This window comes from Carlito syrichta, unplaced genomic scaffold (assembly GCF_000164805.1).
Source record: "Carlito syrichta isolate Samal-C Ts95f unplaced genomic scaffold, Tarsius_syrichta-2.0.1 Scaffold314286, whole genome shotgun sequence".
Taxonomy (NCBI): Eukaryota; Metazoa; Chordata; class Mammalia; order Primates; family Tarsiidae; genus Carlito; species Carlito syrichta.
The window spans coordinates 96278-111485 of record NW_007258382.1 but is presented as its reverse complement, the minus strand read 5'-3'; the positions used below and the strand labels follow the sequence as shown (position 1 = coordinate 111485).

The following is a 15208-nucleotide window of genomic DNA, read 5'->3' as shown; positions in this document are numbered from 1 at the left end:
AATTTTACAAAAATGAATTGTAAGGAAGGCCCCATTACAACGATTTTACAGCAAAGATGTCAACATCAATTTTTCTTTCATGCATAGCTAATGATTAAAACAGCGTATTCCATTTGCCTAAGACAATTTATTTCATATTGGCACATCAAAATATTGCAATACAAAGTTATCTTTACTCTACCCTTTTTATTCATTGCTGCTGAACCCATACCATTGTTCAAACCAGGAAAAATAAAACAAACTTGGCACAAAATACTTAAAACAAAGACTCATCAATATTCTCCAATTTGTCAACATCTCAATTACAGCACTGGAAAAAATGTAAATTTCATGTGCTCTAAACACTGAGGGGTCTATTCTCTTGCCAATTCACATGCGTAACTCCCATCAGCGTTAATGGGAGCTACACAAACCCATCAATAATAATAATACTTTGTACATATATTGTGCCTTTCATCTAGGGCTCTCAAAGTGATCTAGGAACAAGGGGCTGCTTCCTAGTCTTTACTCTGGCAAAATACACAATGAAATACAAAGCAGCTTTTGACTCAGCAGGTACAGAATTAGGGACCCCTAGCCTTATTATCAAGCCCCATTTTACTGATGGGAAGCCAGACACAAAGAAGGCCAGTTACTTCCCCAGAGCCCTGAGTCTGCACCCTAATTCTAGCCTTGAAAAACCAGATTTCCTTCCTCATTCTAATGTGACTAACAAGACAAACTCCTTTCCTTTGGCTGCTTTTAGCAAGAGAAATCAGAGTGAATGAAACGTCTGGTTCATATTTATATAGTTGACTGCGAGGCGTGTGCTGTTTGAAAGAGAAGTCAGGTTTTACATTTTATCAAGTTTACTTCTTACTAAATTTGAAGAATTTGATGTACTTTTTTCCTTCCTTTAGGTTTGCTGCCCAAACATTAAGGAGGAAAGATGACCTTTCACCTGTGTAACTGTAGCTCTTTCACTGCCAGGTCATAAACTGAGTTATTTTTAAGTTCCAAAGTAAAAGATCTGTATGAATCATTAGAGTAAAAATATTTGCAAAAATCATAAAGCAACATAAATGCACGTATTGTTTTATAGCATATGGCTATTAAAGTTTAATTTAAAATGTGTATGAAAACATTGTATTTAGTACAATTCATCTCTATTTTTTCTGTTTATCATAATTTGTTTTGAAACTGAATCATTTTACAGTTTTCCATATGCCTGTTGTGCTAATAAATTCTGAATAAGCAAGAAAACTCTTTTCTAAACTACAAACTTGGTTTTCTAAGAAATACTATAATATATTTAATACTAAGAACATAAATTTCTCTCCCAGGCTTTCCATTATACACCAACCCTAAGATTTAACCTAGGATAAGCATATGTGATTTCAGTCAATATCTCTGTTGACTTTGCCCTGAAGCAGATAATTAATCTTTCCCACTGAAAGCTCCTCTGGACAATTTGGTGGGACAAAATATCAAAATATGCTGAAAATCTGGTTAAAAGACTAATATGGGAATGAGTAGGACAAAATACATTCAAGTCTGACCTTCAACGTTTAGAGTCTGCTGTGAAAAAACCCGAATGCCCTTATACATGTGTTTGAACCACTGATGCCGTAAGCCAGGTAGGAAATTCTCCATGCCAAAAGTCTCCATTTTATAAGTAATCATAACTTTTTTTGCTCTCCAACTTTGATACAATAAAATGATTGACTTCCTAGTACTCATACACATAAGCTAGCATGTCCATTCTTTAATCCCACAGAGATATGATTAAAGGAACAAAATCCTACAGGGATCAAATCCTTCAACATCAGCTAAGTGGGTGCGGCTACCCACAGCATAGAAGTTTGTGTGCACTGTTTTTACCCAGCGTATCAATCTCAGAACTCTTCCCTTTTCTGACCAAAAAAACAACAAATCAAAACAAACTAGCCAAAATGATAAAACTTCATGCTCTGCCCATTACCGCCGCTATTCCCCTCTCCCAACTCCAGGGTCTTCTCCCTCCCGCCTCCTCTTCTCTCTGGCCCTTTCCTGCTATCTCCCTTGCCATAACTCAACTAACCCAACAGAACCAGTCAGTTTTAAATTTCAGTTGGGACCTTGGTGACCTGTTAATGAATCTACAGAGAGGAGAAAAACTCACAGTGTTGAGTTATGCCTGGTGTTGCTAGCTGACTTGGAGTCAGAAATGCTTGAAGCGTTAACGTAATTGCAAGAATGTGAAAAATGAAGCGCTGGGCTCCTGAGCAAAGCGAAAGGTCAAAGTGAGCCTCACACACAAGAAGTCTCTGGAAGATAGCCTCATTAGACCATTAAGTGTGCTTCTCCTTTTCTCCTCTTTTGTACAATGTTTAGAGTGTTTTGTTTTTATTAATAGATACATTTCACCCCTTGTGTCGCCGCAATTTGGGGCGGTGGGGAGGATAGAGTCACAGAAAGCTTTCCAGATTTAACCAAGCTGAGAAAAGCCACCGCCGTGACACAGAACCACAATTAAGTCGCTGCACTGCGGATCCATCGAATCTATGTACCAGTTACCTTCAAAATGCCTTATAATTTAGCTTTCTTTTATATACAATTGAATTGGTCTAATAAAAACAGTATATAAAACAGTATATATTGTATAGCTCTGGATTCACAAGTTCCTCCACAATTTACCATCTGGTAGTGTTCATCTCTGTGTCCGTTGCAATTTGCTTAAACCTAAATTCTAATTTGGACCCATTCATAAGTGAATGGCATCCCAGAAAGGACATTTTTCCAGACTATTCTGGAACTCCAGAAATCCAAAATCTCTAGGCAAAAACTTGGAGGCGGGAAGGCACCCACCCGGCATCAACACTCCCTTTTAAAGGGCATATATAACTACAGCTCAAGCTGTTAAACTGTCCTCTACTTGGAAGCCTGTCGAACGCTTAAATATTGTGGCCATAAACACAGTCATAATAGAGATGAAATAGACCTAGGAGATCAGACACCATCTAATGTAAAATATTAAAAAGTAAAATCTATACACTTTCCTGGCCCACATTCAATAATGCATCTTCTTTTAAATTATCATTTTAGCCATAGAAGAGTCATCCCTACCAATATATAATTGCTCTCTGTGCAATAGGTGAGTATTAAATGGTAAAATGTATTCTAAATTGCACTAGGCTTCCTCAACATCTGCAGTTAACTCCCCCTTGTCCTCTGATTTCTGTAATTTTGAGGACCTGTGGCAAAAGTCACCATGCGAGCTGGATGGAAATGGGGACAAATAATCCTCTAAGAATTTCAAAATCTACATTCCCAAGATAAGATTCCATATGCAATTCCTGAAGTATTTCCAGAGCTAGTAAGAACAGATTTTTGCATCTTATATGCTTTAGAGGCACAACTACTTAATTATAGAGAACTCTTACAGGTGATATTGTAAGCAAAATATTCTGTTAATTATATAATTTAAACTACTGCATCACAGTAGTAAAGTAGGTCTGTCATTCCACTTACACACCAGAAATAAAGTGTAGATAACCAAATTTGTAAAAGAATTGGCAGAACTAATCAATTGTTATTGTAATGTCTACTTAAAGATTAGACAGCTTACTTTGATATTTTTTTTTTAAGTAAGTTAAGAGGAAATATTGTGTCCCTAAATAGTACCTGACTGTACTCGCTAACCTGCCACTCTCCTGTTTACATGGAGGTAGAGGTACTGATATCATAAAATACTGAAGTTATTTTAGTCATGCCTGCTTTGCACAAGGAAAATGCTTGACCTTTTACCTTGCTCACTGCTGTTGTCTCCACTCTGGGATGCATGGCCCCCACTGGAGGGCCCTGGGGTGCCTGCTGAGTGGGTTGAAGTTGCATCATCGTGGTCTCGCCAAGAAGAAGGGTTCTGATGTCAGGATGCCAAGGAATTTTTCCATTTCAGCCGTAAATGAAGAACCAAGAGGAAAGGTGCAGAGAAAGACCAAAAAATGTGGACATATTAGTATTTGTGGCACTAGGTATACACACATACTATGCTACATTGTATTGTCTTTTCAGTAATAGATACAAAAAAGAAGGAATGATGCTCTAGAACTTGATGTGGTGATGCTACATCAGTGTATACATTTATTAAAACGAACTGAAATGTACACTTGAAATGAAGGCATTTTACGATTTACAAATTTTAAACGAAATAAATTTTCTAAGTAAGAAAAATAAGATTATCTAAAAATGTGAAACTCATTTTTACTTTTGCTATCTTAATTAGGATACATTCTTCCAAGAAACAGGTCCCAATGCTCTTGGACACTACATACTTCAGAACATTAACATCTACAAAATTCAAAGAAAAAAATTACAAGCTCAACAATGTATGGGACTCTCCTTTACATTTTTCAAATGTATGGCCCTAAAAAGCCCGTACAAACTCTCTGAAGTATCAACTGATTGATTATACAACCAACAGATGCAATGATATTAGTCTCCTCATCAATACCTAATAAATTATTGATTTCTGCTTTAATTTGCACAAACAACAATATAAAAAAAAAACACACACACATGAACTACTGGCCATCTAAGACACTAGGTAGAACTTTCATTTGAACATCATGGAAGCATTAAATTCACTGAGCAGTGCTTTTTCCTGGAAGAACTACTTGTTTTGAAGGACATTCAAGGCAAACCAAGAGTTATATAGCTCATGCTACTTTGCTGAGTATATTCTTCTTCTGTTCCTCCTCCCCTTTCCTGATCATTCCCAATACCCTGCTGTTGCTTAAAGGAAAACAGGAATTCTAATGTACAGGAAGGACTTTATCAGCACCACATGAAGGCAGGCAAGAGATGGAATTTCCTCTGGCAGAAACGGAGAGTAAGCCCAGCATATGCAGCAGTCCAGCCTGAAAGCCAGAGCAGTGCACTTGTCACCTGCCTGTGACGACTTCAACTAAATCCACAGACCTACCAGCAAGTGAATTCTTTGGGGACCCAAGGGAGGGGCACACATTTTTTAAGTCAATCAATGTATGCTGCTGCTTCCTGGTAAATAAGAACTCAGACAGATCCGTGTGGGTGTAGGCAACATGAAAACCTCTTAACCATCTGAAAGTAATCTTGCCATGCCACCATTATATATAGTTTATCAAGAAAAAAACTCTGTCATTTTTCTCAGCATCGACTTTACAGTATACATATAGCATTTACAGTGTTACCAGAATAAAACAAGAAACCAAGGTGAGGCAAAATAGGGAAATGTTCTTATTTGGAACAGCAACAACTTATTTTTCCCCCTACAGATCTGCAACAAACTGATGGTAAATTAATATTTGGCATTTTTGATAGATGATGAAATAACCCAGAGCTCTATGGATTAATAACATCTATACAAAATAATGCTACTGGCACTGCCATCAGGCAAGCAATTGATTCAAAGTGAAAACCCTGAGCAGAAATGTTGTGACTATAAATATGGCACAGGTATAGATCTCCAAAATAAAGATATGTTTGAGAAAGTAGATTAAGGAATGAAACTGAGTAGAATAAAATCAAAACCAAGGTTTTCTGCTGCCTGCATTACGATAGAGTCATGCCTGTGAGCCCTCTTTATGTAAGTTAGCAAGCACTCCAGTAGTTTCAAGCAAAAGGCAGACAGAAGACAGGGGCTCTTCAAGCTTTGCAGCGTCTTCGTGTCAGCTGTTTGCCGGATGGTAATCAGATAAAGAGCTAGAAGAATTACATGGAAAAAAAAAAAAAAAGAAAAGAATGAAAGAAACAATAGCAGGGTGTGAGTTTAGCCCTGTAACAACTCAGGAGAGAGTCTTCTTTTAGAAAACACAATAACTGCAACATATTCGCCTAAGTTAAACTTTTCATTGTACACAGCAAGTGATATTAATTTTATGCACTGCAGGCTTTTTATTAAGCTAGCTGCTATAAAAGCGCCTTACCCCTCATGAAAATTACAATAATTAGCCACTAACACCTCAACTATGTTTTAAGGCAAATGTCATCCCATAGCTATTATATAATCGTTCAAATGACACCAGAGCAAGTCTTTCTGTTTTGGCGCTATAGTGATTTAAAGGGATTGCTCAGAAGGACTTCCTGTAACTGAAAACACTGGTCTGTTCCTATCAGCTAAACCTGTACTGAGTTTTGAAGTCAGGCCTCATTAGTTTATAACTCAGTTATTTCTTCCAATGGTTTTCCGAAGGAGATGCTTTCTAAAGTAAGGAGGTGAAAAATAAGTCACATAAGCAGATATTACTTTAAGAGCAGCTGGTTCCTTCAAATACATTGAATCTTGGGCTTTCTGCCCAATCCCAAAATGTATTCAAGTTCACTATCTAACCTATCACTCTATCATTTTTCTGTTTTCTTCTGTACTCCTCAAAATGTCGTCTTGAAAAAGTGTCTTGTATATTCCCATAGAGTGTCTCAAGTATTACGCTCTTGTTTGAGAGACTGGCACAAACTCAGGAGCATCATGTGACATTTATCCCATTTGAAAGAAGGGAGGACAGATAAACCGCTCTGGGGTTTGAAGGCTGAGAAGTTACCTCAAGTTGTCTGTGTTCAGCAACATGTGGTGGTAGGACCACGTACGAAGACAAATATTGATAAATTGGTCTATACAAAAATTGGTCCTCCTTGGTCAGAAAAAACTGTAATCTCCATGGACAGATGAAACCATTACCCTTAACGCTGTTTTTTTTCTGAGATTGAAATATGTGTTTGTATCACAACTCCCTTCTTCTCTTTCCCTCCTAGATAGTTTCCAAGTTTACATCCTTCAAGAATAACTGCCTGGCTTTCTGCCAAATTATATGCAGAAGTTTAGTGAATCCTAAAACCAAAGTGGCATACAAAAAGCATGTAAAAACACATGACACAAGTAGAAAAATAAAGAGAAATGCTCGCTGTGTGCACATGTGTGGGTGAGTATTCAGGTGTATGCATTCCACAATCTGTGTCCTGACCTCAAGCCAAAAGTATCATGAAGACACCCGAGGGTAAGGAGAGAGCATGTTCCTATTCCCAGAAGCTTTAATAATTGGGAGTCAAATATGGTCCTCTTCTTGCTCTTACGTAATTGCATTACGAAGCAGTGTTACTAGGAGAAAAGCAGTGAATACTGAGTAGAGCACAATGGAAGGAGATGGAGAATAGATACAAGAAACTAGGTCTCCAGGGGCAGCATTTTCTATTTGCTGGGCTACAGACTCACAGCTGATAATGCAAGTTGTAATTAATATAAAAGCAGGAGACAATATGGGCAGAGCTTGTAGCAGCGGGGCCACAGGAGAGCGCTCTGCTGCTCTCCTCTGTTTCTCATTTACACACAGCTTTCCCTAGAAAACACAATTCTGCCGGTGTTTTCTCCCTTGAAAGTTAAAAAAAAATTGATTTGGTACCATCATTGAATTTTGCTAAATCTTGAAAAGAGCATGTAGAGAGGACAGCAGTCTCTGGGCATAGGAAGCAAATCATATGTGTGCCTCTTTTGTTGAAGTTGCAGAAACAGTGGAATTGTAACATTTTAAACCATTATAGCATTTCCGTGAGAGACCTGCCTATAGGATAATAGTTAATAAGTCTTGGTGAATTGGTGGTATTTCCCTGTTTAAGTGATTCCACACAGCACATGGTTTCTCCATGGGGTCAATGGGGGTAAAATGTGTGAAGGTTTCTCAATAAATACAAAACTGAGTGCAGACGCAAAATGTATTAGGCTTCAAGGAGGAAAAAAAAAGGGAGGGGGAGCATACCACATACAAGTTCTATCTAAAATAATCTGAAACTCATTTTAAACCCCAAATGAAAAGATGATTCAATGGACACGGTACAAGAGAGAAACATTAGATTGAAATTAAGACTCTGGGTTGGCGCCTCTAACTGGTCATGTGATCTTAAGCAAGTGATGCTCTTAATTTCTCTGAGACTCATTTCTTTTCTCTCTTTAACATTAAGAAGTTCAACAAGGTACTCCCTAAGGCTATTTCCACTTTCTTCTTTCTATTTTTAAAAAATATTTAAAAAAATAAGCATTAGATTTTCTAGAACCTACACAACTACATAACAAGTGAAAAATCATACATGAACTTGGAAAATACAGCCAAGTAATTCAGGGTATGTCCCCATAGGCAGAGAATAATAACAATAAACTTATATAGAGATATTTTAATAAGAAAATGAAGCATGCAGAACTAATATGACTTGATCTATTTAAACAACAAAGAGAAGATATACTTGTATCAACATCCACAATTAAGTTACTTATTTCCTATGACTTTATAATGTTTTAACTCTTAATTAACATTATGTAAAATATACTTATCAAAATAAGATGAAGTTTCCTATCCTGGCATATTCAAGTCTACAAAAGTTGAAAATGCTAACTGTAAGTTTGAACAAATGTTGGAATTTCAACTACGTTATTATAAAGTTGACATAAGAACTCAGGAGACCTGTGTGCGCTTTCAGAACCTGGGCTCACTCTTTAAAAATGTAAATAGTGCCAGAGTCCTTTCCTCATCTCCCCACTTCTACCCTTCCATTAAGTCTTGGGAATTAATACGTAAGCAACTGTCATGGAATGGCACGTACTTTTTGCAGATAATTCTCCATTTAATCAAGCAACTTAGAGAAGACAGAAATGTCTTGCATCGCTAGTATAATGCCATATTATAAAATACTTCCTATAATTTTGAATAATGTTGGGATATTCCATAGAACATTCAGTATAAAAAAACCAATTTTTTAAACGACCACTTAAAAAAAATCTGATAGTTGAACGTCTATGTGGTTGTCAAGTGCAACCTTCGTTTAATTTCAACTCATCACAGTTACACTGAAAACATACTCCAACTGCACAGCCTAAATGATTTAAATTGTATAATTATTCTTGATGGGAAATTACCAGGAAAGCTATCAACCATCAGCAACTATGCATCAGCAGCAACAACAACAGAAAATCCATGCCCCCAGTCATGTTTCCCTGAGTTGGTGGACAGAGCTCAGAGCTAGAACTTGATCGAAATGGGTTCCCAGAGGCTTTGGATAACAAGCCATAAGAGCTGATCTTACACTAAGACATAACAAATTATCACATAAAATAAATCATTCATATCATTAATATTATTATCAAATCTCATGATTTCTCCCTTTATATTCTATAGATCAGCCACTTAAATCCATCCCGCTCCTGTCACTTCCTTCTAAATTCTCAGGTAGTAATAAGATTTATCTATAGGCACCTCTCTGCATTCTGTCAAGAGGAAGATTCTAGAGATTCTCCCCTCTGACCTAACCCATTTAAAAAAAACTGCATAGACATAAATAAACTTGACATATTCAGAGGTGCAAAAGAAAACACCAGCATATCTTCATTTAAATTACAGCTTTTAACAGAGAAAGTAAAATAATTTTTTTATTAGAGATGATATTAGAGCTAGTCAATTTTAAGGCACCTGCTTTCTGTTAATAGACTTAATTGTAGCTTCTTCCTTCTCAGTTCTCTCAAAGAAAATGTAGCTCTTTATGACCATTAACTAGGCATCACAATATAACTGCATAATTGTATGCACTTCAAGCAAATAAGGCTTAGCTCAGAGAATATACTTCAGACAAATATACTTCATTTGTTTAAACTTGATTTAAAGATATGTAATATCTTTGTAGGTAAATTTGAAAATATATTTCATTTGTCTGCACTAAGTCTAAAGACTTTAAAATTATGTAAAATAAGTAATGTGAACATAACCTATTATTCAGAAATTCTACACACTAGGAAAAGCTGATTATTCCACAACAGTTTTCAAGTTGTAACTTTTTTTAAAAAATTGCTTTCTTGACATGTTTATTTTAAACATGATAAATTTGAATGTCTGGGAAACTAACCTGAACTGCAACTGGAAAACAGAGTTCTATTTCCTTTGACTATCATTATTTTCCCCCCAATATTCCAAAAAATATTGTAATAGCTGTTTCCTACCTATAGCTATTATTAATACATTACAGTGAGAGTATAAGATAAAATACCTTATAATATTAAAAATATAAGCATGCATTATGAATTTAATAAACACAACAAACAGTAGCCAATGCTGCATATTTTATTTTCTACTTAATCCCAAACTTCCTCTTATCATTATAGCCATCATATACCAAGTGTTAATAATAAATAAGCAAATTCAGTAACCTCACTGAGTGTAAGGAATGAAAGGTAAGACTATTATGTAGTCTTTTTTTAATACATCGGTGTTATATCAGGTTATTTATATAACTTTATGGAATATGAAATTACCATGATTTACTAAGTAATGATTTATAAAATTCATTCTTAAAGTCTGCCAAAAATACTTGCTTTGAAGACATTTATATCTATTACTTTTACTCATTTACGCTTTCAAATTCTTTAATAAGAATATGGAAAGCTATATTGGTACCTAATATTTTACTTCTGATGCTTTCTCTCTGTTTTCCACTACATAGAATTGCACACTTGTTCTTTCTTTTCTCTCTCTCTCTCTCTCTCTCTCTCTCTCTCTTTGCTCGCTCCTTCCTTAAACACACGCGCACACACACATACACACACACACACACACACACACAAAATGTAGCCTGATACCACTTAATAAGGATAGAGGTGTATGTATTTTGGGGGTGTCAAACAGCTGTCACAAACTGTCACCTCCACAAGAGAAACCTTGGCACACAACAAATTAAACTACACTTCTTTTTTAGCTGTCATTATTCATAGCCAATAAGTTGAAATGCTCTCAGCATTTCATGTGCAAATAAAACCACGAGGAAGCTCAGTAGATCAGAATAGTGGGCCAACAGATAAAACAGAGAAAACAACACGCTGTCTGGGGCTTTCTGAAGTGGCTCATCATCACCCCTGCACCAGTGTTCACCAAATGAGATCCCGCCTGGGGCAATGTATTAAATATGCATATCAAAGCAAATGAAAAAATAAACCTGAAGATTCAAATTGGACACATTTACATGCTGAAAATGCCCCAGTCGCATCACTTTTCAGGTAGCAGTTCTATGCTGTTTTCCCTTTTTGTGTCTTAGGGAGGTTGAAGGAAGGCAAGTTTGTAGAAGAGACTGAAAAGCATGAGGATTCGCTTTGTAGGGGGAGGCCTGGAAATGAACGCAATCAATATACCTATGGTACAAAAGTCACAAAAATGGGGAAAACCCTTCGAGGTCTTCTCTCACATCCCTGCATAAGCTTCAAATCTGTGGTGAATCTCTCCATGTTCCACTTGGTGTGCTGGTGGAACAAATTATTGCTTCCTTTCAAAACAAATAGCAGGGGGCTAAGTAAAAATGTTATAGTTCAGATCTCTAGGAAATAAAAGGCTTTAAATTATGACACCCAATGAGGTGGCAAGCCCTCATGGGTTCAAGATAAATCAGTTGTCATATTTACTTGATTGGGGGCCTGAAAGGGGAGCAACAAATATTACAGTCGACTCTTTTATCCAAAGATGATTGTTAAATTATTAAAGTGCTAGCCTCTCAGGTAAAACTTCCTTCTTGTGTGTGTATTGAGATATTACTATAGTTCCATAAATTGGTATTGTCTATCAGCCAACACTCTAAACTGCCTAGTTTATCTTATCTTTTCTATGTAAACATCAGCATGCTCTAGCGCCATACATCCACCGGAAAAACAGTTGCCAAGGAATAGTTTTAGAAAATCAAGTAGTCAGGACCCCCTAGAAATATAAGAAAAGCTTTTGACTAAAGAGAACTGTGAACCTCTTATTTTACAACCATATAAATAGATTGCTCCCCATTCTCCCAGTAATGTAAATAAATATGAACTTAGAAACCGGAAGCAATGAAAATAAACAAAACAACAAAAATAAATATTTCTGAGGTAGTGCCGTGTCTCATGGATCACAACCACACATTACAGAGCCACAGATCAGCAACTAAACTTTCCACAGCTGCTGCATCCTTTTCATTTCATTAAATGCACTCAATATACCAAACCAAAGCTCCCTAAAGTTTCCTTCACCAAGATAGAAAAAGGTAAGGGTAAAAATAGGCCCAGGAGCCTTCAACACAATGGCATTTACTCTGTCTCAGAACTGGACATCCCAGACTGAGGTTTTCTCTTTCTAACTTTTGATTTTAGGCTGACTTCCTTTAAGCGCAAAGGTTAATTATTAAAATCTAAAATTCCATATTTTCAAAACTTTTGGAGGCGGAGAGAAGAACCTCATAAAAGGTTTATCCTCAAGGCACCTCAGTTCATTCCTTGAAAAGCACACAGGAATTGGGGGGAGTGGGGAGGACCAAACTGTCTTGAAGCCTGAGTCTGTTTAACTCACACAGAATGTTAAATTAATATTTCAGCCACACAGTGATTAGACTACAGCCTATACCATTTAGGTTGCAAGTTCAATTGAATGTAATCTATAGACACCCTGTCCCCCACTTCCAGGCTGGAGTTCCTATAAATAAACTGCTGTTCACACCCACTCTTTAACCTCGCCACTCTTGCCTTTCCTACCAGCTGCAATCTTTCTTCTCTTTGCTTCTTTTTCAAATTTTCAGTCTCACTACATATGCTTTTTTTTTTTTTAAGCATCAGACTCACTAGATCGGTTCCAAAATAGGATTAAAAACAGAGAGAATAGAAAGAAATCTCCTTTCCTGGCCTGACATACACAGTCATTCCTTACTATCCTCTCCATCCTCATTCACCAACTGTTAAAGTGTTAAAATTCAACCACTAACCCATGGTTACTCAATCATAATTCCCTTCAGCTTTCTGTAATACATTGTTAATAATTGGTTCATCAAGGTTACTGTCTTTTATTATGAAGATGCTTCAGGCACTTGGCAATAAGTCCATATTCTGACAATAAGTTTCTATAGAGAAAAGCCCTGAGAATTGTAATGTGTTCCTTCACTCCTTCTTTTATTTCTAATGCTGTGCATGATTGCCAATAAATCTCAGGATCGTCATCTCTATGAGAGACTGGGAAATCAGTCCTCACTCCCCAATTCTCTTTCCTTCGGTTCTCTCGCTCTCACCAGACCTGTCCAGCTAACTCTCCTGCCTCTTTCTATCCCTGCTGCACTGATTACACAGAATTGAGAAAGCAGAAAAGACAGCGGTCATCGCATCAGACAGAATTTGCTAACACCCAAGTCACCAAATCCAGGAAACTTTACACATTAACAGTAGAAATCACTCTATCCACTCCCTGGTTTTTTGACTCGCAACACAAACAGGAGGGGGTCCAAGAAAGGGGAAATGAAGATGAAGGGTATGGCAGAGGTACTGAGAAAGGGAGGAAAAGACCCCAAAAGAAACCAAATCGTATAAAAAGAAAACTAAGTCGGTGGAGATACATCTTAAAACAAATTTTAAAAAAACGCTTTGCCCAGCGGCCTTTAAAGAATGTCAAAGGCTTGCAGACTTACATGGTCAGCGAGATTTGTGGAGGAGCCTGAAAGTTCTTCATGATCTGACTTGGAGCTGCCGTCTCTTTCATCAATGACGAGGTCGATGGGCATTTTCCCCTTCAAACAGCTAATGTACCGGTGGCAGAAGTTATCACACAGTTCGTGGACCTAAAAGGAGGGTCATGGTGGAGGGTTCAGCTCAGGTTGTTGTTATTGTTGTTTTGTTTCATTTAAAAGAGAAAAAATATCAGGTTGCAAGGTTACATGTGGAAAGAGCAACAGTGTGATGTCTTCCAAACTAACTCTAATTAAGGGGTGTAATAGTTGAAGGCGAGGAAACAATAGAGCAATTGTTGCAGCAGATATTATTCTCCAGAGACTTCCCTGAGCAACAAGTTACAATAAAGAGAGAAAGAAACAGGGCTGGAAATAACTGGGTTCAGCCTGGGAGTCTAGAGAGTTAAATCTGACTTGATAATAACATCAAAACATTAGAACACTGGAACTGGGGAGAGCATGAACATTGGCGATTCAATAAGTTAAGAGTTTTGTATGTTTCCAGGGGGAAGTGACTGAGCGGCAGAGCAATGTAAAGACACCTCAGCGAGGATGATTCACTCTGCCTGTATCTAATGCAAACTCTGGGCCGAGGATGAGCTGAGTTAATAAAGACGCAAGCAGGCTGAGGCTCCAGTAACACAAACGGTTTGCCGCTTTTCAAAATAATCCTGAATACCTGGAGGGGAAGAAACTGGGGAGGGGAGGCAACTTGAAAAAGCAGGGTCGTCCTGATCCATCCATCCTCTGAGTCCCCAAGTTGAAGAGCAATTTAAAGGAGGGACAGGGTTATATGCTCTAAATCTCCAGGTGTTCAATCCCTCATACAGGAGGTTAAAAACTTCCCCAGTCAACTAGGAGAGGCAAGTGGGTAAATAAAAACTGGGGAGTGTTATTTCCTGCTTACCTTTTCTAACTCCAAAAGATGAAACCTTAGTACTTGTATTGCTTGGATCATCTGAAAGAAAGTTTAGGGAACGGAGTTAGGGCTCTGTGATTCTGAGATTGTGACTGGGTGTTGGATGGTAGTAGCCAGGGAATTGGGCAGGGGGAGAAGAAACGGGCAGGTGGCCAGGCAAAACCCACCCATCAAGAAACAGTCAGAAAAACCAAGTGATTACTGATCATCTCTGCCTCATTGGCCACGGGGTAAGAATCTGACTCAACCTGAGCCTAAGCATTCATGTCTTTTCCCCTGATGGTCACTGTACTATTTGTAAGGACCCTGCTTTCCTCGGGCCAGGCCTTCTTTCTCCGCCTGAGTCCTCTTTAAACTTCCCCTCCCTCGACCTCAGACCAGAAAAAAAAGAAAGACGGAAAGAAAGAAAGAAAGAAAGAAAGAAAGAAAGAAAGACGGAAAGAAAGACGGAAAGAAAGAAAGAAAGAAAGAAAGAAAGAAAGAAAGAAAGAAAGAAAGAAAGAAAGACATACAGAAAAAAGCAAGCAAGCAAGAAAAAAAAAAGTCGCTTCTCTGGATAGAAAAGGCTTTTTAGAACAGCGTACCCAGCGAAATCCGTCCTCACTAAAGAAGGAAATACTCAAGATGAATGGTGAGCAAGGCCTTTGAAAGCGGATTTAAGTACTTTTAATATTGAAATCGTGCAAATTAGCAAAAGAATCGCACCTAAAAGTGGCCCGCGCGGGCCGGCCCCTCACTGCCCCCAGCCCCCACCCCCAGCCCGCCCTCGCGGTGCCCGCGGTTACATCCTTCGGGTGAGCCGCCCGGGGCTCGGCCGCC

The 15208-nt window shown here is 37.8% G+C and overlaps 1 protein-coding gene across 7 annotated transcripts in view; it reads right to left on the bottom strand.

Annotated features, from left to right (window-relative positions):
* MEIS2 (Meis homeobox 2) overlaps positions 1–15208 on the bottom strand; it is a 214867-nt gene that overhangs the window by 192649 nt on the left and 7010 nt on the right. For all 7 annotated transcript variants that reach the window (XM_021719164.1, XM_021719161.1, XM_008071298.2 and 4 more), the window contains exons 5-7: positions 14378–14428; positions 13432–13581; positions 3766–3880 (exon numbers count right to left, since the gene is read on the bottom strand). In XM_021719164.1, coding sequence (XP_021574839.1) covers positions 3766–3880; positions 13432–13581; positions 14378–14428 — 316 coding nt within the window. The remainder of the gene's footprint in view (positions 1–3765; positions 3881–13431; positions 13582–14377; positions 14429–15208) is intronic.